Here is a 27,700-nt window from a genome sequence, read left to right on the forward strand (position 1 = left end):
GTGTGGCGCCAGAGGGCAGAATCAGGGCAGTGCATGCTCCCTGGGCCGTGCCCCTGCACGCCTCTAAATTTAAAGGGTAAGAAGGTTTTTTTTCTGTTGAAAAAGGTTCCGTCGCCCGTCCCTTGGAAGGGACGCCCATGCAGTATGGAGGAAAGGGGACGGGACGTAAGAGTATGCCCTTCTTGGGTGAAATTAGTATCTGCTCCGTCAATGCACGAGGCCTCAACTCGCCAAACAAGAGGCCAATGGTGCTCCGTGAATTCAAGAGGGCGCGATTGGACTGGATATGCCTCGAGGAGACACACTGGCTGGGGGGCAAGGAACCCAGATTACGGTCCTGGGAGGTGGGCGACATGTTTTTGAAATCAGATGTGAAGAAAGGGAAGGGGGTGCCAATCCTGGTGTCAGCCCGAGAGGAATTTCTGAAGGAATTGGTCCTGGCTGATCCGAATAGGAGGCGTTTGTGAAGGGTCAGCTACAGGGTTCCTGATCACCCTGGGATCAGTCTATGCCCCGAATGTGGGCCAATGTGAACTTTGGGAGAGAGTGAGGGACACCCTGATTACATTTGTGGAGGGCCATCTGGTGGTGGGAGGGAATTTCATCATGGTCCTGGACCTGGTGAAAGAATGCAAGCGGATGGGGGAGGGAGGGGTCGGGGGGGAGACAGCCCAGAGGGCGAGGGGGCGGGGAGACTCGGTGCAGTTTGGGCAAGTGAATAAATTCTTGGGCCTGGTTGACTCCTTCCCCCCTGCGGAGGGGGATAGATCATTCACCTACTTTTCTGCAGTGCATGATTCATTCTCCCGCATAGACCAGATACTGGTAGAGACGACGATGAAAGCGCAGGTTTTGGACTAGCAGGCCTCCCCAGTCCCATGGTCAGACCACGATATGGTAAAGATTGCGGTGAGCACGAGACGGACCTCGCGACAGGGTTGGCGGTGGAGATGTAATGACTTCCTGCTGAAGGATAGAGAATTGCAACAGGAACTGATCATTGGGATCAAGTATTTCCTCTGCAATGACACCTGGGAGGGGGGGACCCAATCCCTTTTGGAGGGCTTTAAGGCAAAGATCCGGGGATTGCTAATCAAGATAGGTGCGCGAAAGAAATGGGAGGTGGGAGAAAGAAAACACCCTCTGTAAAAAGATAGTGCAGCTACAACTGGGTGGCGCCCTGGGAAACAGCATTTACCCAGCAGAAGCAAAAGAACTCCAACGATACAAAAATCAACTGAAGGCTGTCCTAACTCGGGACACAAACAGAAATATCACAGAAAGGGAGATTTGGCAGACAAGATCCTTGCATGGAGATTGAGGGAGGAGAGGAAGCGAAGAATGATTGGAGAGATAGTGTCAGGGAGAGCGAGACCATCATAGACCCAAAAGGTAAAGAGGAGTTTGTGAAATACTATAGCAACCTCTACCACAGAATGGACGGGAGACGTGGCACAGATAGATTAATTCCTAGACGGACTTCCCCTACTGGGGTTAGCCCCAGAGATGGTGGCTAGCCTTGAGCTCCCCATCACCCCCGAAAAGGTTCCCCAAGCCATTGAGGGCATGAGATCAGGGACAGCCCAGGGGGAAGATTGTTTCTCTATGAAGTTCTACAAACTGTTCAGGTCATGGCTGGCCCCATACTTAGTGAGAATATTTAACACCTGCCTGCAGGGAAGAGACCCTGCACCCACTGTGTAATTGGCGTTGATCGTGCCGATCCCCAAGGAGGGAAAATATCAGGCCTATAAAAAGCTCCTATCTCCTCTTCAATGTTAAAATCCTGCGCACTGGAGACTGGAGGGGGGAATGCCAAAGTTGGTGCACAGCGACCAAGTAGGCTTCATCAGGGGAAGACAGGGATCGGATAACATCTGGAAGAGCCTGAACCTCATACACTGTGCACAGCCAGGGGACCTGGATGCCTATTGGGTATCCCTAGACTCAAAGCATTCGACAGGGTCAAATGGCCCCTCATGAGGAGGGTCCTTTCAAAGATGGGTAGCAGAACTCTACAATTAACCGGGGGGGGGGGTGTGTGTGTGTGTGTGTGTGTGTGTGTGTGTGTGTGTGTGTGTGTAAGTGTGTGTGTAAGTGTGTGTGTGTGTGTAAGTGTGTGTGTAAGTGTGTGTGTGTAAGTGTGTGTGTGTAAGTGTGGGGGGGGGTGTGTGTGTGTGTGTAAGTGTGTGTGTGTGTAAGTGTGGGGGGGGGTGTGTGTGTAGGTGTGTAAGTGGGGGGGATATTCTCAGATTTGTAAATTGACACGTGGCACAAGACAGGGGTGTCCCCTCTTGCCACATCTCTACACCCCAACCACTAGCAATTGGAATTAGAGTAAACGAGCAGACCCGAGACATCATAGGGAGCAGGGGGAGATAGAGTTTAAGCTCCCTCTATTCATAGACAACATATTGGGGTATCTCGCCAACATTCAATCCTCGCTCCCTGCGCTCCTGGCCGCCTCTCAGTGCTGAAGATCAATGTTGAGAAATCATGCAGGATGCCAATACTGTAGCTCAGCCTCCCCCCCTTCGAGAAGGAGATTCCAAGCTATGACAATAGAGAAGAAGGGCCTCCGCTACCTAGGAATTAATGTGACTAGAGACTTAATGAGCTAGTCGCAGAGAACTATGACCTCTTCCATGCGCAACTAACAGCTGACCTAAAAAGTTGGGACCCCCAGATACTTACCTGGTACGGAAGGATGACCTCCATAAAAATGAACGTGCTCCCCCATTCATTATATCTTTTCAATGCCATTCCAAGGCAGCTCCAAAAGAAGTTCTTCTTAGAACTAATAGGAGAGCTCCGCAGATTCATATGGCAAAATAAAACCCCAAGAATTAATATGGCTACACTGACACTCCCGGGGGAGAGGGAGGAAAGATTTGGGTTCCCAGATGTTTGCTTGTACTACAAGGCGGCCCAACTGAGGGTGATGCTCGAACAGATGAGACGACCTGAATACCTACTGGACCTACCTGGAAGGCTTGACGCCCCATCCTCTGAAGGGGAGGGATTATTTGTGGTCCCCTCTCAGGTCTATCCCGGAACGCCTCAGATCACTCCCCACTATGGGAGTTTTTTGGTCCATATGGCTCGACACAGAGGATACCAGCTTATTTTCCACGTGGCCCTCTCACCTACCATCAGTATGGGTACCCCCATTCGACTTCGCACTCCAGGGGCTAACTCACTCGCAGAAGTGGTCAGACATGGGTCTCGGGCGAGACAACTGATTAAAGCCAAGGCTTTGCTAGACTTGGAATCAGAGAGGTGTCCTAGGGAAAGAAGTGATCACAGTTTTAAAGTACCTCTGCAGCAAGGGCAGAATGACCAACCAAACCAGGGGTGGAAAAGTGACAAGGGAACTAACATGGGTCGAAAAGGTTCTTGATGTCTCAACCACACGAAAGGGCATATTGTCCAGACTGTAAAAAGCCATGAAAAAGTCTTGCTTAAAGGGAGACAGACTTTTCAGAGGTATTGGGTGGAGGTAGCGGGGGAGGAAATTACAGAGGAAAAATGGGCACAAATGTATAAAGTCACCTTCTAGGGCAACTTGTTCACCTCAACAATAGAGCACCATTTTAAAGTCCTGATGGGTTGGCACAGGGATCCCTTGAAGTTGTCCAAGATGGTTGTAGGGGCCTATCCTATGTGTCCTAGGGGTTGTGGTCAGAGGGGGTCTCTAGCCCATATGTGATGGCACGGCCCCAGGGCCCAGGTGTACTGGGCCATAGTGCTAAATTGGATGAACGAAATCACAGGAATCAAGTTCAGCCTGGACCCACTGCAGATATTCTTGGGGGACCTGGAGAAAAACAGGGGGGAATATAGGCTCCCCATGATGTGGGAATCCATGCTGAGAGCGGGGAGGTTCGCCTTAGCCCAGGGCTGAAAAAGTGGGTCTCTCCCGTCAGAGGAAATGTGGGAAAGTAAAGTACAAGTTATGATGGACATGGCTTACAGCAGTGGGGCACGATAGGCTGCCTGGGTTCCAATGCGGACTGGGGTTCTTTGCTTTTGAAATGAGTTCTTGAGGAGGGAGCCTCAGCAGATACATGAGGGGAGGGAGGGGGCCTCAGATTAAAACAGTAGGGTTGCTTCGTTTTTTCTTCTTTAATTGGGAACTGACCCCGCGAGACATGGTTAACTGGACATCAGCACACCTGGACGAGTTCATTGAGAAGGAGTTAAAGGGGTTGGGGGGGCAGGAGTGAGGGTTTATGAGGAGGGTCTTACTATGTTTTTCTCTTGAAAAAGGTTAAGAGGGAGGTTGAGGGGGAGGACTGGGTAAAAATTGGGGTAATGGGACTGTTTTTTTCCTTGGTGGAAGGACTTTGACAATGTGCATGGAATGTCTCATTTTCTTACCAAATGTCAATAAAAACGGAGTTAAAAAAAAAAGAAAATGCTGGTAGAACTAGCAAAGGATTTCTGGCACCATTGCCTGAAGAGGAGAATAGCGATGGCGCAGTACCTTCCAGGGACGCAGAACGTAGTGGTAGACTGGAACTCCAGATACCTGGAGGATTGGAGCGACTGGAGATTGTACAGGCTAGTGTTCTTACAGTTACAAAGGATATGGAGACAGGTGGACATCGACCTTTTCGGCGCCAGGTTGAATGCGCAGACGCCCCAGTATTTGAGCAGGAGGTTGGACCCAGGAGCACTTGGAACGGATGCTTTCCTCCACAGTTGGATGAAACACTGCATTACGCCTTTCCCACGTTTATTATACTGGTGAGGAATCTACCGAAGATTTGCAGAGAGCAAGCAGAAATAGTGCCGCTGTGGAAATCCCAAGCGTTGTTTTCGATTCTGATGTAACTTTCCTCGGGTTCTCTGAGTGTGATTCCATTTTGGGCGAACCCACTGACCAACCCGCAGGGCCAGAAACACCCTCTGGCATTGCCGGGGGTCACTGTCACTTCTGACATGCAGTATTTCAGGCAATGTTGGGAGTTGCCAGGTCTTTCGGAAGTCGCTGCATCCGTGATTCATGGGCACCCTCCACCCTTAGAAGCTACGACGAAGCTTGGGCTAAGTGGGAGAAGTGCGCATCGCAACGTATTCATCCAGTTTCTATCCATCTATCTATCTAGGTTCTTATATATTGCGCCACTAACCCAAATGCCTCAGGGCGCTCACAGAAGAGAGAGAGAGCAGACAACAGAAAACAATGACAAACAAGTAGCACAAAAAAGACAGTGACCAAGGAGGGCCCGTCATCACACAGGCCAATCATGATGAAGAGAAATGACAGAAGGAAAACCAGATATCAAAGTGCAGGGTCGGAAAAGTTAAGAGTGTCCTAACCTTTATCAAACAAGAAGGTCTTTAGTTGCTTCTTAAAGGTAACCACGGAGTCGCTGTTAGCAAAATAGCTAGGGAGTGAATTCCATACAGCCGGAGCCCAAGAATCAAAACTAACACCGCCAAATCTTTTCAGGGCAAATAGTGGTTGAGCCAAGATGATGTTACTGTTAGAGCGCAAAGAACGGGTAACTTGCTTCTTTCTGAGCCTAGCTGTAAGATAAAATGGTGCTTGACCGAACAGACATTTAAAGACTATGGATAAACCTTTATGATCTAGGCGCTGTTTAACTGCCTCTGTAGTGCATGTCCTCCATTTTCTAGCGGGATTGTTGGAAGAGAGTTGCGCATTCCGCACAATAAGAGTATATAGATCGGCAATTTCCACAAGACACGTAAGGTGCGACGAACATCCAGCGGTAGTTGGATTATTGCGAGGGATAACATTGTGCAAGCCCCTCCACAGCCAAATATTTGGTGCTCTGAGACATGGCAGTGGTCTTCCGTCATTTCAAGCAGTGGCCGACTAATGATCAGCTATCGATTCAACGGCTATTGAGTAAACTAGCGATGCTGCTGATGTTAGAGCGCTGGAGGTTATAACAGGAAGAAGGTCTTTTACCCGGAGGGGGTGGCTTTTCATATCGCAAAGAGGACCAAGAGCGGATCATCCATTATTTCATACCCCTGTTTCCCACATGAACTTAAATTGTGTGTAGCCCAGTGCATTAAGGATTATGAGAGGGCTACCAAGAGCGTAGGGTCACAAGGGGTGTACATGCTTCTGACTGCGCTTAGGAAATCCTATCACGCGGTAGCACCCCGCCACCATAGCAAGGTGGGTTTGGGTAGTTATACATATGGCAGGCATAGATTTAGAAAGGTTCAGAGCCCGTTCAGTCATGGGACCAAGGTGTTTGTGACAGGCATCTCTGCAGGACATTTTGAAGTCCACGGAATCCACCTTTAAAACCTTTTACTTGAAGCCCATTGCATCAGTGGGGTCAAGGGTCTTTGACAGCTTTGAACAATCAATGCTCACCTCTGGGTCTTGACATATGATGAAGATTACCCATGAAATAGGAGTCTTGATTCTATTAAAGACACAGAGGCTACCAATATCCCGCCCGTATACGCAGGATGTGGGATATTTGGTTAGAGCGCTTGTGTAGCTGTGTTGATGTCACTGTATTGCTGTGAATTTATCGATGACTCCCTTGTCCCACCCGAATAGTATTGGTTTTTGATTGTTCTCTAGGTGATTAGCATAATAATTATTGAACGGACGGCGGAGTTGGTGTTGTGGCTGATATGGGCAGTGTGGCAGAGTTCGTGTTGAACCAGGTTTCCACGTTGTTGTGGATTTCGTGTTGTGGATTCAGTTGGACTGTTGGACTTTTGGGATGAGTTGGATCGCTAAAGAGGATTGGTTGGAGTAGAGAGACAACACTACAGAACACAGGTCCTCTGGGGATTTGTAGTTCCTTGTGACAAAATTTTGTTTGAAGTTGTTTTACGGTTAAAAAATAAATAAAGAAGGCTGCTGTAGTGGCATTAAAGCATAATGGTCACCTCCGTGTCTTTAATAGAATCAAGATGCCCTGCGCTATCACATGGGTAATCTTCATTACACATTACAATATTAGTGATCAAGTTAGTTTGTAATAAATTATGAGTTGCTTGGCAATTCGCCTATAAGAGTTGTTACTAAGTGAGCATTTGTGTAGTTATTATACATGTATAATGGCCACATGGTCAAACTGGGGTCCGGGCACTGTGGACTGAAAAGGTTTGGGAATGGAACTGTATTGGGAGATCTTCATCTGAGAAGAGAAATTTGTGTGAAGGACTAATACAGCAGAAAGAACATTGCCAAGACAGAAGTAATTTGTTCAACTCTAAATATGGTGCTTCTTGCTCCTCTCAGATGACTCTTTACTGCTTGATTGACTCCTCATTGGCCAGCCATATACTGTTTTTTCGGGCCTCAAGCCTTTGACCTCACAATACCCAATATTTCTCCAGTTCCTTTCTCAAGAGATGAGGGTTCTTTGTCCTTCCCTTTACTCAATCGATGAATTGGCCTCTTAGCTCCTCAAGATCTGCCCGTGTTAACTAGGCCACTCCCAGGCAAATACACTGATCACTGATGAAGGCGGAAAGGAGACCACCAAAATCCAATACAGGAGTAAACTGCTTCATATTTGCCAGTGGTGCCTCAAGAGGTGCCTTTATCTCTTGTTCTGCTCATTTTAGCACATCCTCTTGTTGTCTGAATTTGCCAACTCAGGCATCAAGATGGGGTCACATTGCATATATCTGGCACTGGTAAGGGAATTCTGAAGCTCCAGCCTCTTGGCTTTCTCTACATCTAACCCAACCATAAATTCTCCCACACGAAAACAACTAAGACCCTATTAGGCGCACTAAACTATATCCGTTCATTTACATGGGAAGCATTTACATAAACTCACAGCACAGTAGAGCGATCAGCTGGGCAGTTTTTAATGGCACATTAGAGATTCAACAATGTATTGAACCTAGGCGCATACCTCAGAAAAGCCAATTGATTCTAGTAGTGTAGCCAATGTATTAAATCTAGGTGATTATCATGTATTAAAAGCAAGGGCATTTAGAGTCTTTCCAATGTATGAAATCTAGGTGAACATCAAAGTAGTCTGTGTACTGAATTTGGGCCCTGTTAAGAGGGCAACCATTGTGTACTTTTTAGATGAATATCAGAGTGTAGGCAATGTGGGGCCAACTTCCGATGCATCTATGAAACCAAGAAACCAGCCAGGACACATGGGTACCTATCACCATCCATGATTATGGGATATAGCCAAAGGCACAGCACCCACCTGCATCTGCCATCATACATTAAACACACATCGCACAACACCCCTGCCCGAGAATGCAGCTATCCCTGCTACAAAAATGTGTTCTAGCTGCACACATAATGAGTCTCCAAACTACATCGCATCACCCATCCACATGCCAGCTCGACATGGGTAGCTAGCTGGGACTTGGCCACGCCTACCTAACTTTGTTGTAGCTAAAATGCACACACATTCTAAACTCCTGATGAATTTGCCATGCCAGGACTTCAGTCCCCCGAGGGTGTTCAACCAACAGTGCATTGAGACCATGCCAATGGTAAAAGGCGCTATACAAATGGCAATTACAATAGAACACAATAAAACTACCGTAACTAGGCATTTTCCACCAGTTGGTTCTTCACATGGTCAGTGAACAAATGCCATCCTGACTTATCACACAAGCCCTTCAAACCTATGGAAACAGTTGATATTAATCTGATCACAAAGACTTTCTTTCTTGAGGAAGGGGCTTCTGCTAGGCAAATTAGTGAGATTCAGGCTCTGCGAGCCTATGGGCCCTACACTATTTTTCCACAGACATAAGTGTCATTCAGATTCACCCTTCCTTTCTGCCAAAAGGTGGCATCAGATTCACCATGTTCTTTCCTTTCCTCCGATGTCATATGCAGGATGAATGTTCCAAGTGCTGGACGTTCGCTGGCCCTTCACGTTTTACCTGAATCGTACAAATTGCATTAGGAACAATAACCCTACATTATATTTAGGGGTTTGCTACCAAGAATAAAGAATTCCAAAGCCTCCATTTCTAGCTGGATCATTTACTGAATCTCCGAATACTACAAGACCAAGTGCAAGTCTTCTTTAAAGAGTCTTCCCATGCAAGAGGTCGGTGCAAACGCTATGGATGGGGCCTTTCAGAGTCATGTCCCTTGAAGGTAATGAGTATGGGGACCACTTAAGCTTCTCCCTCAGCCTTTTGCAAACAATCCTGCATGGACACTAGCATTAGTTCAGATGCCAGGGTTGTACGGGCCATCCTCCAGAACCTATTTAGCTACAATATTTCTTACACCTCCAGGGGTTCCCACTTGCTCCCCCTCCCCAGTAAGTATGGAAGAAAGGGGGACAAGCCACACAAGTATGACAAATGTACTCACTATAGTGAACACTTTTTCTCCATGTGTCCGACTCCCTCCCGCCCCCCCCCCGATAAAATTAGTGAGCACCTTCATGGGGAGGCCCTGCTCACTCGGGCTATCTCCACACCAAATTCAAATGTGACAGACTGCCATAAGTAGGGGGAAAGGGAACTATGGACTAGGAATACATTAGTCATCACAGTGAATAACTTTATTTTGTCACCCAAGTCCAAATTTATACTAATAGCCTCAGCAGTTTACAGATCAATTGTGTTTGAAACTTCCATGTAGACAAGAGCAACTTTGTAGGCTGGAAGTTCATGCTTTTCACCAAAGCAAACAATTTCTGAACTTGGCTCTTGAAGTCCTCCAACATGGACATTTCTGCAGCCTGCAATGAAGTCAAAGGGAGCTCGAAGGCCTTACACACAAACATATTACATTAAGTCGAATAAGAATTCAAAAGAAAAACGGATCCTCTTCCCTCTGCCCCTAGGAAAGTATGTTCACATATTTTCCTTACTTAGCGAGTCCTACTCCAAGCCTTCTTTACAGTCTTAAAGAGAGAACACTTTGCAGCCTGAGAGCCGGCAACAGTCTTTCTGGAGCTTGTACCCATTCAACTCACATGTTGCTTTAGTGTCCGATTTAACAGCCAGGTGAAGAACCCTTTCTCCTGGTACAACGTAGGCATTCAAGAAAAACATTCTTTTCAAGAGCCCTTGTAGCTCCTTCCAAACTTTTAAGATCAATTTAAACTTCTCCTTTACCTGGTTATCTCCCAATGAGGAGACTTAGTTACCGACACGCTTTACGTGATGACGTTGCATTACTTAAACAAGCCTGAGATCCCAGTGTCTCGCCCTCAAGGGCAACACTGTTGCTGAGACGCAGAGATGCTGGAGGACCTTGCACGACCACACACAGCCATTAACAAGTAAGTCTGTATTAAATTTAGCAAAGAACGTGTACACATTAGCTCGGACAGAGATTCTGACAACTCTATTAACAGTGTCAGCTTGAAGCACAGCAACACATGCCGACTGCCTTCAGTGAAAGTGAATCCCGTATGAGCACCATTTGCACACTGAGCTTAGGTCTCTGCTCCCACGAGGTAGGCGTACGTTATTACCTTCACCACACTTATGGTTTTACTAATGGTATATGGAAAAATTATATTGGCAATATAGACGTTGCTACCGAGGGAATTATGTATAAGAAGGTTTTTTTGCATTTCAGCCAATGTATGAACTAAGTGCACCGGCAGCATCAGGCAAGCCCACTTTCAATCGGAAGTTTAATATTGGCACATTAATCCTTAAAAAGCAGTGTCTTTGCAGTATGCAAGTTGGAGATTAAAAGACTTTATGAGCACAATGTTCAATTTAAGGACAGAGACGTGTTTGCGTTCTGAACACAACTTATATACAGGTATGTGACTCGTGATGCAAATTACAACGTGAACTATATAAACAACTTTTCAGTGTATGTATGAATCCAGAATGTACAAGGGGTCTCAAATAACCTCACATTTGTTAATATGTTTTAGAGCCCACCCTGAAGGACATACCATCCGAAACGCATCAGTTCGGGCCTCTGCTAATTAAAGAATAAAATAAAAATATTGTTGAACACCATGAATAAACATGATGACAAATATTTGATGCAACCTCAATAGGTCGAATACAGAACAAAACAGCACATTATTTACTACCAAAGATCGAATATTGAAGTCGTTTTTACTACGAATAGGGCGTTTCCAAGCTCAGTGAGAGACTCACTGAGCAAACCTTGCCTTGAGACTTTGTTACTACACCTTTTTTTAATATGATGGTCTCTCAAACCAGCACTGAGATTCAAAGGGCCACTAGGACTAGAAAGGCCAGTCCCAGATGCGATCATCTTCTTTCTGAGTCTTAATGATGATTCTTAAACCAGAGAGGTAAATCCGATTGCTTATGTCTTTCGCTCCGATATAACAGTGATAAAGGGAATTGCTCCCAGTGCATGCAATATTTAAGTTTCGATTATCACAGTTTCTGAGCAAGGGGATCACTCCTGTAGCTTCCCACACTGGCTTTACATTCACCACCCCCTGTGAGACAAGAGAAATCCTTCTTGTTCCTAGTCGCACTTTATGAACTTTGTTGATAGTGACACAAATGAGGGAGATTACTCCAGAGATTGCCTAGATATAGTATTTCTGTATTGATCACTGAAACAAGTGAGATTGCTCTCTGGATACTCTCCCCTTTTCGTAGCTGTGGCTTGACTCTTGGGACGAGGGAGATCACTTTGGATGCAGCTCTTGGCTGGCCGGGTCTCCTGTGTTCCCCGTTACCTGTATTTGCAGCGGGACACGTCACCAGTTCTTCCAGGGGCAGTGGATCACCCTGCCAGCCTCGGTGACTGCTTTCCTCGTTCTCTCGTGGCAACTCAGTGGGACCCTCTGCAACACAAGAGTATCAGTGCCGTTCTTGAACCAGCCAGTCCACCTCCAAGAGGTTGTGCCACCGTTCTCCAACTTCAATCTTCCTGGTAAGCCCTCGCCCAGTCAGGCTGCAATAGACTCCCTCGGTTTACACCCCCCCCACCCCCAACATCCTCAGCGGTACGGATCAGCTTCCCCCACCTGTACATCTTCTCACCCATTTCGAATCTCCTGGGCTCTCCAGGCTTCACATCTGGTGCTTCTCATTTCAGGTAATCAATTTTTTTCTATACAAACAGGCTGGGTCATCCCCAGCATAAAGGTTGCAGTCCTTCCCCAGTTTCCTTTGGCCCATCTTCATCCTTCATTAGTGGCCTCCGTGTCTAAGTACTTTGAGGTGGAACGCAGTAAAAGCAAAGTTCAGGGCATTTAAAAGTCTTTCCTGAAGCTATTGAGACGAGGAGGAGCATTCAAGGAAACTTGAGTGTTCACCCGCTGAGTAAATATAGGTTGAAAATAATAATAGTACTTTCACCTGGGCTGACAATATTTTGAGGTTTTAAAGTCTCTTGGGTGAGAGGGTAAGGGGGTTCCTGAACAGAAAGTGTTCCTATCCCCAGATGGGGAGTCTCTCTCTTTGAGGTCCTGCTTTTTACCACCCCTAGATTATTGGGTAGCGGCCTAGCCTCACAGTGAAGGGCTTGAGAAGTGACGAGATTCTGCGAATCGTCCCAATATATAAAGAAATTATATATGGGATACATTGCTCACCGTAATCGTATTTCTGATGCTTGTATCTGCTTAGATTCACATGCTGTGCATAGGCCGACATCTAGTGGAAGCTGTGGAGTATTACAGTTTGTTTTTCGAAACTCAAAAAGGGACATCGAACAGGGCGTGCCAGTAATAATATCCCTAGTGTGACGTCCCCTGTACCCATGATCCCTCCTGCATGTAGGACCCTCAGATTGTATTTTTTCTGACATGAGGTAGCATGAGGAGTAGTGCGAGTACAGATTATCAAAGCAGCTAAGACTACAAGCATCCATGCGCCTTCTCTTAGCGGGGAGGAAGGGCGGGCACATGTGAATCTAAGCAGATACAAGCATCAGAAATGAGATTACGGTGAGTAATGTATCCCTTCTGAGAATTGTGGAATCTGCTTAGATCACATGCTGTGTATAGATTAGCGAGCAGTGTTAGAAGAAGGTGGGATGTGAGAAGGGTCATGAGTGAACAAATGTCTTAAAACCGCTTGTCCCACTTGCGTATCTGTCTTGGAATGAGTGTCAATGCAGTAGTGCTGAGTAAAGCTGTGAATAGAGCTCTGTGTAGCTGCTTTGCAAATACTGTCCAGGGGTACATTTGCAATAAAAGCCAGAGTGGCTCCAGTACCTCTTGTAGAGTGGGCCCTTGGCATAAAAGGCAGTGTTTTATCAGAAAGGGAATAGCACAGTTGGACACATCCGACTATCCACCTAGAGATGGCATTTTTAGAGATGCAATCTCCTTCCCTGCCTGGCGCTATAGAGACGAACAGTTGATCCGTTTTCCTTAACGGTCTGGCCTTCTCTACGTAGTAGAGGACCGCTCTCCTCACATCTAGTGTGTGGAGTTTCACCTCAGCAGAGCTTTTGGGTTTTTGGAAGAAAGACGGTAGCTCAATAGACTGGTTAACATGGAATTTGGAAATTAACTTAGGTGAGAACCTAGGGTGTGTGCGTAAAACCAGTTTGTCCTTATGTATAGTAAAGAAAGGATCCTGCACTGACGGAGCTTGAATTTCACTGACCCTTATGGAGGTGATGGCTACTAAGAAGGCAGTTTTATAAGTCAGGTGCTTGAGACTAGATTTGTGCATGGGCTCAAAGGGGAGGTCCCATGAGCTTAGCAAGTACCACATTAAGGTCCCCACCTGGTGGTGGGATAGAAATTGGAGGGCAGAGTCTCTTTAACCCTTCTATAAATGCTTTGACGGCTGGCACCTTCCACCATGACATCTTGTTATGGGGAGTGGTGTAGGCTGATAAAGCTGCCAGGTGTACTTTTAGTGAGTTAAACACTAACCCTGCATCTAGTAGGTGGAGCATATAGGTGACCACATTAGGAGTATAATCAACGGGGCGGATTTGCTTATTCTGGCACCAAATTACAAATCGTTTCCATTTATCATTGTAACAGTGCCTCGTGTTTGGTTTTCTTGACTCTTTCAAGATATCCATACATCTCTGAGGTAAACTGAGATGTCCGAACTCTATGACTTCAGGAGCCATGCTGCCAAGTTCACCGAGTTGGGCTGAGGATGCACTGTTAGCCCCTCGTGCTGGGAGAGTAGGTTGTACTGGCGCGGGAGTTTGATGGTGTCGCACACCACCAGTTTGCGTAGGTGTGGATACCATGGTTGTCTCACCCACATAGGAGCAACCAGGATAAGCGTCATCGGTTCCCTGTGGATCTTGTTCACCACTTTCCTCATCAGAGGGGTTGGTGGAAAAGTGTAGGCAAATATCCCTGACCAATTCATCCATAGGGCATTCCCCTTGGAGCCTGGCGGGGGAAACTGGATGCGAAGTTTGGTTATTGCCTGTTTTCGCTTGTGGCGAATAGGTCTATAGTGGGGAGACCCCACTGAAAGAAGAGGGGTCCTATGACCTCTGTGTAGTCGCCACTCGTGTTCCTCTGGGAGGGGATCTCTGCTCAGAACATCTGCTAGTGAGTTGAGTTCCCCCGGAACATGTTGGGTTGATAGGTAAATCTTCAGTTTGAGTGCCCATTTCCAAATTTTCTGGGCAAGCTTGGACAGATTTGGCGAACGAGTGCCCCCTTGTTTGTTCAAGTAAAACATTGCCGTTGTGCTGTCTGTTAAGATCTGCACTGACAGGTTGGATAGGAGGGGTTTGAATGCCTGAAGCGCTCTGAAGACTGCCAGAAGTTGTAGCAGACTGATGTGATTCTGAGCCACTGTGTGAGACCAGAGACCCTGAGCTGTGTGGTGAAGGTGGTGAGCTCCCCACTCTGCCAGGGAGGCGTCTGTTGTGACAACGGCTTGTAACCTCTGGATCGTAAAAGGGTTTTCCCCTTGTAGGATTCTCTTGTCCACCAGCGAAGACTTTGTACTAGTGTTGGCGAAACGACCACTAGATCGTCCCACTGACCACTTGCCTGAGAACACTTTCGTCAACCATTCCGGCATGGGTCGCATGCGCAGGCATGCGTGGGAAACCAGGTAAATACAAGATGCCATCATGCCTAGCAAACACATCGCTTTGCGTACCCTTATTTGGCGACCGGACTGATCTTGAGGAATTTGCAGAAGCATAGTTCGAATTCTTTCCTCTGAGGGAAAGGCCAACCCCTTTTGGGTGTCTAGGACAGCTCCTAGGAACTGTTTTGAGGTGTCGGCGCCAGGCTTGATTTTTTCTCGTTGATTGAGAAGCCCAATTGGAAGAGGACGTAGGTTGTTCTTTGAATGTCCAATCTGCAAATTACGGGGGTTTCCCCTGTGATAAGCCAGTCGTCCAGGTAAGGGTACACCGGGATGGCCTCACTGCGTAGGTGCGCCGCTACCACCGCCAGTACCTTGGTGAATACCCTTGGAGCCAAGGCTATTCCGAAGGGCAGCACCTTGAACTGGTAGTGCTGGCTGTCTATCTTCAAACGCAAGAATCTTCAGTGCGCTGGGAACATGGAAATATGAAAATAGGCATCTTTCATATCCAATGTTGCCATGTAAACCCCCTTTTTTACTAGGGGGATTACTCCCTGGTGTGTAGTCATATGGAATTTTTGTGGCTTGACAAACTTGTTTGCAGGGCGCAAGTCTAATACTGGGCGCATAGTTAGATTTTTTTTTGGCACAAGGAAGTAGGTTGAATAAATACCCTTGTTTACCTGGTTGCCCGGGACGAGTTCTATTGCGTCCTTTGCAAGAAGAATGGCGATCTCATCGAGGAGGATTCTTTGGTGCTCCAAGGAGTATATTTTCTGTTTTGGAGGATCGTTGCAGGGCCGTTCTAGTAGCTCTATACAGTATCCTGCGGACACTGTGGACAGCACCCATCCGTCCAAAGTGATCCCTTCCCATGCGTGGATGAAGATGGCAATGCGCCCCCCGACTGGGGATGCATGGGAAGGGACCCGGAGCGGAACGTCACTGCTGTTTATTGGGTGGCGTAGCACCTCTACCTGGGCTGCCTCTCCCCCTAGCGTGGCCCTTGTGTTGACCTCTGGTGAAACCCTGAGTAGCCTGGGACTGATTGCTGCCCCATGAGGTTCCTTGACCCTGATAGTAATTGGAACCTCTCTGGGAGTTTTGGCCGTGAAAGCGACGAACATTATTGTTATTTCCCCTTTAACCTGAGATCTTATTTGTCAGTTGGCCGAGGGACTTTAAGGTTTTGTATTCGTCCTTAGCCGTCTTCAGTGCCTCCTCCACTGCTTTCCCAAATAGGACGTTCGGTTCTACCGGCATGTCTATGAGGGTGGCTTGAATCTCGCGCTTAAACCCTGATTTTCTTAACCAAGCATGTCGTTTAATAACTGTGCCTTCTGCTTTTAGTCTCCCTGCATTATCTGTTGCATCGAGCTTTGCCTTAAGGATGCATCCAGACACTGATCTTCCATCTGATGCAATTTGTGCCAACTGGCCCTTTAGAGGTTCAGGTGCAGAGGCTATTAAGGCAGCTACCTGTTCCCATTGGTGGCAGTTGTAGCTTGCTAACAGAGTGGTGGTGTTGGCAATCCGTGCTTGGTATGCTGACGTGGATGCCACCTTCCTCCCCAGAGCATATATTCTCTTTCTTTCTTTGTCAAGGGTGCTTCAGAAGAAGCTAGTGGAGTGCCCGCCCTCTTTCTGGTGGTTGTTACCACCAATGAGTCGGGTTTTAACTGACCCCTTGTGTATAATGGATCGGAAGGAGCAGCACAAAATAATTTTTCTACTCGTGGGTTAACCGCCCGAGTAAGATTAGGGGTTACCAGAGAAGGATCAATTCTGCGCTGGATTGATTTTAATATGGGGATAGCTTGGGCAATGGATTTCCTGTCCCCTAGAATTTCTTCTGCAAAATCTCTCTCTTCTTGGACACCCTGTGTGTCTATTCGAAAATGGGCTGCAGCTTTAGCTAATACCTCATTAAGTAAAGGTTATCAACCGGTGAGTCATTCACTGGGGGATCTTTGGGAAGAGGGGAGTCAAGACTATAGGCTTCCGCCTCATCTTCATCTTCCGTCATCATACCCATAGTAATCAACCCCTGCCTGGTCTTCCAGCATCTGTATTTCTGACTCCTCACCATATGGATGGTAAGGCTGAATTATAGAAGGGTCTGAAATCAAATCCTGAACTGGAGTCTCAGAACGGAGCCTCTTAGGAGGTTGAGGGTCTTTGGATCCCAAAGGGGCAGAGGTAGCTGGTGTACTATGATAGCTATGAAAGTAATTTGGGTCCGTTTCGTATTTTCTACAAAAAAGGACATCCTCCTCATTACTCTATCAATGTCCTCTGAGTTCCATTGCTTGGAACTGGGGATAACCCTCTCCTGCTGTGGTTCCTCATCCATGTTTATATCCTGAGGAGTGGGAGGAACAGTCTTTTCCTAGGTGACCGGGACCTTGGATTTTTATTTTCTGTTTTTCCTTCTGAACCTGGTGTTCTGAGGCTTTATGTTGTTTTTCCCCTTTCCCATGACTAGAGGAATGTTTTCCTGAACCTTTAGGGTTTTCTGAATGTTTCGACGCTTTTCGTCGAGATTTGGAGGTGGTGTCACGAGATTCGGGAGTCTTGGAAGAGGGGCGTTGAATCTCGGAAGCAGACGTCGAACGTACTACAGAAGTAGACGTTGTACATGCTACTTGGGGGAAGAGGTTGGATTCATCTTCGGACGACCGGGCCTCAATGACTTTTGGTAATGTGGCACCCTTAGCAACCGTGGACGGTTGCTGTATGTCATGAGGCAACCGTGACCAGGAACGCCCACAGGACACCGAATCGGAGGACCGCTCTCTTGATGCCTTCTTATGCCGATCGCTCGACATACGTGTCGAATCTTGGCTGGGGTTAGTGTGTTTGGTGGAAGAGGTGTGTGTTGCGCTCTTTGCCGGGTGTTGTCCCCATAACTGAACCGCCAGTCAGTCCTCCGAGGTGAGGGACTTGCGCGTGGGTGCCTGACGACACCCTGGTGTCCTCGCCGTCCGATAAGGCGGCGTCGCTGCCATTGCTGAAGGAACCCACTGCGTCCATGGCCTCTAGTTGCCTAGCGTAGTAGGCCCAGCGCTTCATCGAGCGGTCCTTGAGTGTCTTGGCCTTGAAGAGCTTACAAGCTCTACAATTAGCCTCGGGATGGTCCTATGGGAGACACAAGTTACACGTATTGGGTTTGTCTACCCAGGGAAACTTACAGTTACACTTTGGGCAGAATGTAAAGGGAGTACTCTCCATATGTCACTAATTGGCAGCGGGCGGGTATATGTAGGAAACAAGTGTGGGTGTGCGACCAACCCCCCCCCTCTCCCTACTTGCACAGGGCCGAGGCTAGAGGCCTTCCGAGGCACAAAGTCCGTCGTGTAGTCTCGACGGCTGTTCTTCCTCAGTCTCGATTCACCGACGTCGATCTTCGGCGTAGGATTGGAGAACGGGGACATTTTGTAATTATAATGATAAATGGCTAAAGCCAAGGGAACTCCGCGATATGCTTCCGACAAGTATGGCGGAAAAAAAACAATCTGAGGGTCCTACACGGGTCTAAGCAGATTCAACAAGCCTCAGAAATATATACGCTCTAGAGCACCATTAAACTGAATTAAGCAGTCCTGAATTATCCTTTGAATTTGTACGTTTGAACAGGCTAGAGCATATCTGGGTCAACAGGGTTCAAGGTACAAGATATCAGGATTCCCATCAATATGCAACTAAAAAAAACAGAACCAGTCATTGTCTAAAGGTTCATTCACATTAGTGATAGAAAACACTTTCAAAATCAAGATCTGAAGGGTTAGTTGTAGGCCATGCTTAAGCTTCTGTAGCAAATACTTTTCACAAATATAATATTCATAAGGGAAAAAAAGAAGCATGCACATCCAAGGACTAGAAAAGCTGGCACCTACCATATGTCCAAGGCGTACTGCTGCATTGTGTGAATAATCCTCGACCAAGGAATGGTAGTGTGTGGAAAACAATGTTCGACACTTAATATTTTCAGCAAGTTCCTTTACAACTGCACTTGCAATTGCTGTTCCATCAAATGTAGCTGTGCCTCGACCTACAATGCAAAGTAAAACTCTTTAAGAACTCTAAAACAGTGTTCATCGCAAAGTAAGAGTGTTTGAGACTAGGCTGCTTACTTGAGAAACTCACTGCATAAAACTTTTAGATAATGTGGGAACAGGTCAAGTTGCATGTAGAGTGCCAAGCAATACAAGTGACCAGGTTAGGTTGTTGACATTTCAGAAAGAAGGGTTAACATATGTTGTCTGCAAACCAGCCAAAATAGTCAGTTGCATTCATGGGTCACCTGGAACGTGCGCTAAAACATAGCTAAACTATAATGGCAAGTCGGAAAGCTTAATCAGCTCAAACGGCTCCAAATACTCCTGGTCCTACAAGAAAACCTCATATTGAGTTACTATTTTTCCTGCAGATGTAGAACCCATAACTTTGCTTTTGGGCTAAGTGGCTCAGAATGTTTCTTTAATTAAAATTCTTCTCCTACTATCCAGTTTTAGTTCCGTTTTGTGCCTTAACAATTAACATAATGTTAAGACTAACTTTGCATGATAAACATTCGAGGATAGGTCTTGCATATAGACTACTTAAAGAAAAGTATTGAAATTAGAAATGGGGACATTTAGTGTTCTTTCAAGTATCTGATTCCAGAACTCCCTGTCGATTATGCCATATGTTATCTAGACATTACCCCGTACTAGGCTATTTGGACTACATACAAAGCAGTGTTCACATGGATAAGCCAAGATATTTTAAGTGGTTATTGAGCCCCCAGATAAGTGCTTACAAGCTACAACATAATCTGGGCATACAAAAGTAATGGTTTGAGAACATTTATATCAGAGGTCTTCAACACCTAAATACGCTCTCATAGTATTTTTAGCTGCAGAGATTGATCGGTGGAACAGCCGCTTTACAACCTTATTAAGTGAGCTTCCAACAAGACATAAAACCCCTTATTGCGGCTCGATTTGTGGCGGCTAGGATTTATTTATATAACCCCCAATGTCAAATCGACAAACCGATTTCCAAGTTTGCCATAAAATACAGAAATGCGGTTGGCTAGATATCCAGAAAGTCAAGTACTGCACACATGGCTCAATGCATTTTTTTTATTTACTTTTAAAAAAAAAAACAATTTTGGCACAAGGAGATGGATTTTGTGATCTCAAGCAAGTTCCCATTTATTTGAAAACCCTACGTGTGAGCCCTAGTTGTACCCATTAACAACCTCAGTGGGTGCACCGAATGTCTGTCCACCAACAGGACCTTTATTTGGGAACATCCAAGCCTTCCTTTTCTGTGTGCTGCGACAAACCTGATAAACCAATTAAACAAGTGGCGATTATCACCCCTACAGATAAGTGGCTTATCAGCCACTGTGACAAAGCCAAGGAATTCACCCCTTGTCCCAAGGGGTGCCACCCCCTTTTGGACTAGGGAGGTGAGCTTGCTAGGTTTACCACCCCCTTGGGGATAGGGCAAGCAGGATCTCACTGGGGGTGACCTCCCATCCCTTATAGGACAGAAAAATCCCTAGAATGGGATATCATTTATCCTCTCTTGTCTCAAGACTCAGTAACTTTGTTGGCTATATGGGAGTTAAAATATATGATACTTTGGAACTTCCTGTACAAATGGCTGGCATAGTTTGACCCTTTGTTCATACTTTCCTTGCCTGGCATGTGAGAACAGTGGATGGTTCCACCCCTTAGCAGAGTAGGGGATAAAGAACCATTCGTAAAGGGACAAACAGGGAGAGCGCCAAGGAGAACAAGGAGCCCCGAAAACCTCCTCCCAAGAGGTGTGGTCTGACAGAGATGGCATGCCCCAAATGTGGCAGCAGAGCCTGCAGAACGTTCATCAACCTGCCGGGCTGGAAGCACTTGGCTAAGAAGGTGGCCCGGAAGCAGATTCCAAGCAAGACACTGAACCAGCGCAATGAGAAGTGACAGGCCAATTGTCACTTCGCCGATTGGAGCACCACCAAGAAACCAAAGATAACCCAGTGGTTCCAGGTAACCACAGCGAGACCCACGAAGACCCCAACGCGGGGGGTGGGGGATGTGAGTGTGTGAGAAAGAGAGAGAGAGAGAAAGAGAGAGAGAAAGAGAGAGAGAAAGAGAGAGAGAAAGAGAGAGAGAAAGAGAGAGAGAAAGAGAGAGAAAGAGAGAGAAAGAGAAAGAGAAAGAGAGAGAAAGAGAGAGAAAGAGAGAAAGAGAGAGAAAGAAAGAAAGAGAAAGAAAGAGAAAAAGAGAGAAAGAGAAAAAGAGAGAAAGAGAAAGAGAGAAAAAGAGAGAAAGAGAAAGAGAGAAAAAGAGAGAAAGAGAAAGAGAGAAAGAGAAAGGGAGAAAGAGAAAAAAGGTAGAGTATGTTTTGGATCCCCACCATGTAACAACCACCGTTTACCGGTTTCAGTGGTATAGCAGGGTACAGCCCTAACCAAGACTCCGAGGTGGAGGTGGAGAGAGAGAGGGAGGGAACCAAGACTCCGAGGTGGAGGTGGAGAGAAAGAGGGAACCAAGACTCCGAGGTGGAGGTGGAGAGAAAGAGGGAACCAAGACTCCGAGGTGGAGGTGGAGAGAGAGAGGGAACCAAGACTCCGAGGTGGAGGTGGAGAGAGAGAGGGAACCAAGACTCCGAGGTGGAGGTGGAGAGAGAGAGGGAACCAAGACTCCGAGGTGGAGGTGGAGAGAGAGAGGGAACCAAGACTCCGAGGTGGAGGTGGAGAGAGAGAGGGAACCAAGACTCCGAGGTGGAGGTGGAGAGAGAGAGGGAACCAAGACTCTGAGGTGGAGGTGGAGAGAGAGGGGGAACCAAGACTCCAAGGTGGGGAGCGCGGGAACCAAGACTCCAAGGTGGGGAGCGCAGGAACCAAGACTCCAAGGTGGGGAGCGCGGGAACCAAGACTCCAAGGTGGGGAGCGTGGGAACCAAGACTCCAAGGTGGGGAGAGAGGGAACCAAGACTCGGAAGAGGACCAAAACTCCAAGGCAGGGGGAGGGGGGACAGACCAGGAGGTGAGCGCCAGGACTTTCCTTGGTGGCGAACACCAGAAAAAAACCTAGAGTGAGCGTATGAACCAGGAATTCCAAAGTGGGAAGAGAAGGCAAGAGAGATTTGTACTGCACACTTAAAACCTTATCTGGGTGAGAAGGAAAACCAGCTACCATCTCCAGAAAATCTCGACCACGGACCCCTGAGGGTATGACGAAATATCACCCACCCCAAGACCATGGGTCAATAACTAATGCTCACCTGGTATCCACGGGGACTCCACTCAGCCTTTTCTGACCTCTTACAACCTCAAACCATTCCCTGGAGTCTACTCGATTGGGCTTGAAACAGGATTGGTAGAGGTTAACTCCCCATTGTCTGTGTGCTTGAACCCCTTCTTCCCCCGGGTCTAACCCTTCCCTTTGATCCACAGCTCACCTTGTTTCCTTGGAAAGTGTGCTCTCTGTCCTGCTTTCAGTGCAGGGGCGCGTTGATTGATGCAGGCACATTGCTGCCTACTTACTTCACTGGCAAGAGACCGACAATTATAATCAGTCTTTTGAACAGTTCTCTAACTTCGTTCCTTTCCTTCCTTAGATGATGGCCGGCGACGTGCTGCTGAGATGAGTAGCGCTGAAGGTGAGAGAGCGCGATGCAACCCTTTCGTATTTGTATTGAACTGAGTTCTTTTTCTGTGTCTTTTAGGTGCTGCAACGTTTTCAGTGTGGATGCCAGTTATGAATAAGAAATGCGGTGAGTAAGCGCGGTATGCAGCGCCTCTGGATGTTTCCACGCTAACTTGGAGTGTCTTTTCCCTCTTCCAGATGGATGAGAAGTTCCGGAGACAGAGTTCCCCCAGAGCGGCTGTGATGCAGGTAAGCATTTGAAGCTTGTACAGTCTTTAAAAATAAGCAAAGATTTGCTGAATGCTTACTAATGCCTTTTTTCTGTTCTTTTCCCTTTTCCTTCGGAAGCGGCGTGCCGGAATGGGAATGACACCGCCGAAGTTGCCCGCAGAAAAGAAGCAGCGATGACTGATGAGCAGAAGCGCCGCAAGGTAAGGCTGTTCCTAACGGTGTTCTTGTTCTTGCAGGAGCTGAGCGCAGAAGAAAGATGCAGGCCTACTGGAGACCGATCCGAACACGGTGAGTATCACACTGCAGGTGCAGAAAACACAAAGCATGTTTCTCAGCCTGGGCGTGGCTTAAATAGTCTCTGGGTATCCCAGGTGTCTCTGGGCTGAACCACACCCAAAAGACTAGACTGCACCATGCAGTTCTGGGAACCGAAATATGTGGGGGCATCCATCTTGTTCCCATCAATGCACTACAAGTCCAATCCCCAATGTTATCCTATGGGAGTGAGTGAATCTGGTGCCACAAGCGCCAAGTCTGACTCCAAATGGGTCTTTGGAGGGATGGAGAGGCCCTGGAGGGCCATGTAGGTGATCGTGGCCTGGCTCCAGCCTGACATCTTGGAGGGCTGGGGACATGAGGGGCAGGAATCATGACAATAACCACATCTAGAAACAGCTCCAGCAGCACGGAACAACCAGATAAGTATAGGGCTTCTCTGCTAGGTGAGGTTAACAGGATTCAGTGTCCAGAGGGTTGCACCCAGAGCCAGTGACAAGCCAAAAAAGAAAACAAAAACACAAAGGCCCTTCCCATAGCATCAACCTTCAAGCCTGAAGCAACGATTTTGGCAAGAACAAAAGGCCGAAAGGCGATGGAATGTGATTCCCGGGGCTCAATGGACAAAGGCAACAAGCTCCGTAGAACACAGTCCAAGGATGGTGAATACGTCCGAAAGCACTTTCAAATTTGCCCAAGTAAAAGATCAGGATGGGTGTTGCAGTTTCAGTACCCTTCTGGACACTGGCACTGACTGTCATGATCACTGCTTCCAAGGGGCTAGGACCAGCCCAACGTCCTTGGAAGCAGGCCTCTAACCTTCATCCTAGGCACCAGCCGGTCCCCATTGGGACCTTTTGGACCTTGTCCTGGCGCCGGTGGCACCAGGCTCATCAAAATCACTGGTCCCAGCACTGGAAGCGCCGGGCTCATAACATGTATAAAGATGCTTGGGTGGACTTACCTGCAGCAGACCATGCTGCTTACTTACCAGCCATATGGGAATCCTCTACGAGCCGGGACTAGTTTCTTACCTGGGTGGGGCAGGCTCCACTCCCTGGATACAACACTGGAACTCTTCTAGAACAGGAACTCTTTTCTTTCCTGGGCGAGGCAGTGGAGGAAGACGCCTCATCACTCCAAGGCTATTTAAACCACACCCGATTGATGCAACGTGCTTCGCGTTATTCTGCATCTGCAGCAGAACGTTCATTGTGTCGGTTCCAGTCTTCTTTCTTCCGATCCTGAACCTGTGAGAACAAAAGCTTACCTTTCTTGTATCCAGCCTTTAGAAGCACCTGCAAAGACAAAGAAACAACAGGTTAGCACAGCAACCTTCACTCACAGCGCTTTCCTCACCTGATCCATCGGCAGTTACCAACTCTTCGCGCTGCTCCTCCGCCATATTCCTGTGGGGAATTTACTTACCGGCACCCCTCGAATTCCGGTTTTCTTCAACGCTGCATTCCTGCACCTGAAAGAGGAAAGGAGAGACATTAGGCAGGCTATTTACTCACGCGCCATCGCGCCCTCCACAATTAGGCGCCTGCAAATACTCTGGCGTTTTCCAGAGTCTCTTCAGCATCCGAACTCATACCTGCAAAACAAAAGAGACAGTTGGAGTGCATTTAGAAAGCAGGCAACAGGCACTTACTTACGCACTCCCAAGCGCTTCATTCCTATGCGCTGGCTCGAACTCCGGCTCTCTTCAAACCACCATCTTCCGCCTCAAGAGCCCTGCAAGACAAAAGGCACCATTTCAAAAGAACATTATACAGAGCCCTATTCCATACTAACGTGCCCACTCACCTAAAGACTGTAAGGACATTAAAGGGGCCCGGAAACTCACCGTTCGTGCAGTTAACGACGGTTAGCAATCCTCTGAAGTCAAGAGGCCTACGTTTCAACCCAGTGAAGGAACTGGTAACGGCACCCTGCACCAGACGCAGATGGAGAGTCCAGCATTCACCGACCTAAGGTGAGCACGTTGACCTTGGGGCTCCACGGAAAAGTGAGGGGGAGAGAGAGAGACACCCGACAATCCCAGGTCATTAACCCCATATTCTTTCACCTGCAGACATCTTACTCTTCGAGTTAGACACACAGTGCGAAGAGGCCCAGCCCCGGAAGCCAATCGAGTCCTGCACTTCACTTTTCAAGATACAGTTACCACCCTGCCAAGACCAGCGCCTCCGTGGGAATCAGGTGAGCGTTACAGAACGCGAAGCCCACCGCAAAACTCCTACCCAGGTGCAATGGAAACCTCAGATACCGATCAATTGGCCCAGTTACTTGGGGAACTAAAAGCGGAAGTACATGCAGCTCGTCAGGAAACGAACGCTCTAAGAAGAGAGCTGATTATGTCCAAGGAGCGAACAGATGACCTCGCTAGGCAATTGCTACAAACGCAGGCAGGACAAACACCTCTGCCCGCTTCAGGAGGAAACTATCCTTCAGCATCCTCCACAAACCCAGTGCAAATCAATCTACCCGGTAATGTGCCCTTGGCTCCGCCCGAACGCTTTTCTGGTGACCCAAAGAGATTTGCAGTGTTCATTAACCAGTGCCGCTTACACTTCTTATGTAGGCCAGCAGCCTTCCCAACAGATCAGGCCAAGGTGGCCTTCGTGCTTTCTTATCTCAGTGGCAGTGCCGCAGATTGGTCGATCCCTTTAGTCACTCAGGATGATCCGGTTCTACATAATTTCCAGGCTTTCCAGTCCAGCATGGAGAAACTGTTCGCAAGACATTCACAAGGGCAGGCCTTGGACAATGAACTCCTTTCGTTACGACAGGGTAATCAAGACCTTTTGACTTACATCGCATCATTCAACAGACTTATAGTGGAAACTCAATGGCCTGAGGATAAGAGAATTACGCTTTTCTACAGAGGCCTGCGTGGAGAGCTCAAGGATGTGTTAGCTCAAGTTGTGAATCCTCCACAAGACTGCTCAGACTATATTGACCTAGTTGTTCAATTGGACCACAGATTACAGAACAGGAAGGCTGATCGTTCCAAATTTGATACCCGAGTGTTTTCCAAACCGCAGACCTTAGCTAGGGGAGTTTACACCGTGGAACCCATGCAAATAGGGGGCATGAAAGGACCATTAACCCAAAAAGAGCGAGAAAGGAGAAGACAGCTGCAATTATGCCTCTATTGCGGAAACTCGGGGCACTTTCTTCAAGACTGTCCAGTGAAACCAGCTAAGATGGCTGTAGGAGCTGCAGTTACCTGTACCACAAATTCTGAGCAGGGAAACGACCTAGCCCGACAAGTGTAGAGGTCCTCTTGCCGAGCGTTAAAATCTGTTCCGTGACCTCGCATTTCGTGGTGCCTATGGTCCTCTTTAGCCCTGAACATCCGGATCGTTTGCATGCAATTAAAGCTTACATCGACAGCGGAGCAATCGGCAATTATGTGGACCGTGAAATGGTATCACGGATGAATCTACCTCTTTGTCCTAAGGCAGTAAAAGACGTCATTACTACAGTGGATGGCATGGAGATAGCCTACGGACCAGTAACTCACACCGCCCAGGAAGTGACGTTAGTGAGCCAAGATGGACACCGGGAGAAAATGGTGTTCGATGTGATCAAGGCCCCTCAGTTCCAGATCATTCTAGGAATTCCTTGGTTAGAGAAGCACAATCCTCAGATCGATTGGCGAGCAAAGACGGTTCAGTTTCCTGAATGTATCCCCACTTGTTATCCTCGGCCCGACGTTTCACTGGCAGCAATCTCTTCTGAGGTTCCCCAACTACCTCCTGAATACCAGGAATTCCAAGACGTATTTCAGAAGGACCAAGCTAACTCCCTGCCTCCTCATAGGTCTTACGACTGTCAAATAGACCTGATACCCGGATCTACTCCTCCTTGCAGTAGGATTTATGCCCTCACCGAGCCAGAGAATCTCCACCTCAGACAATATCTGGACCAATACCTAGCTAACGGGTTTATCCGTCCTTCAAGATCCCCAGCTTCTTCGGCTTTGTTCTTCGTTCCGAAAAAGGAAGGAGACCTTAGAACTTGTATAGATTACCGCGCCCTGAACCAAATCACTGTTAAAAACAGATACCCGTTGCCTTTGATCCCTGAACTCCTGGACCAAGTCAAAAACGCATGTATATATACAAAGTTGGATCTCAGAGGAGCCTACCATTTGGTACGAGTAAAAGAGGGCGATGAATGGAAGACGGCCTTCCGCACCAAGTATGGGCTGTTTGAATATCAAGTTATGCCCTTTGGACTAGGCAACGCTCCGGCCGCCTTCCAGTATTTTATGAATGACGTCCTCAGAGAACTCATAGATGTGTGTGTAGTTGTCTATATTGACGACATCCTCGTCTATTCACCATCTGAAGAGGAACATCGGAAACACGTTAAAGAGGTCCTCGAGAGATTGCGTCAACATAACCTTTTTGCTAAGCTTGAAAAATGCGTTTTCAACGTAACTGAAGTTGAATTCCTGGGATTCATACTGTCGCCTAACGGAGTCCATATGGATTCAAAAAAGGTCGATGCAATCATCAAGTGGCCTTCACCAACCTCTGTAAAAGGAGTTCAAAGCATGTTAGGCTTCGCTAACTTTTACCGCAGGTTCATTCCCGAATTCTC

General features: G+C 47.4%; 1 protein-coding gene across 2 annotated transcripts in view; it reads right to left on the reverse strand.

Annotated features, from left to right (window-relative positions):
• Window positions 1–27,700, reverse strand: part of MSH6 (mutS homolog 6) — a 687,900-nt gene that overhangs the window by 103,570 nt on the left and 556,630 nt on the right. For both annotated transcript variants that reach the window (XM_069608414.1, XM_069608413.1), the window contains exon 8: window positions 18,837–18,991. In XM_069608414.1, the coding sequence (XP_069464515.1) occupies window positions 18,837–18,991 (155 nt within the window). The remainder of the gene's footprint in view (window positions 1–18,836; window positions 18,992–27,700) is intronic.

Source organism: Ambystoma mexicanum, chromosome 4q, assembly GCF_040938575.1.
Source record: "Ambystoma mexicanum isolate Mex_15411 chromosome 4q, UKY_AmexF1_1, whole genome shotgun sequence".
In the NCBI taxonomy this organism is placed as follows: Eukaryota; Metazoa; Chordata; class Amphibia; order Caudata; family Ambystomatidae; genus Ambystoma; species Ambystoma mexicanum.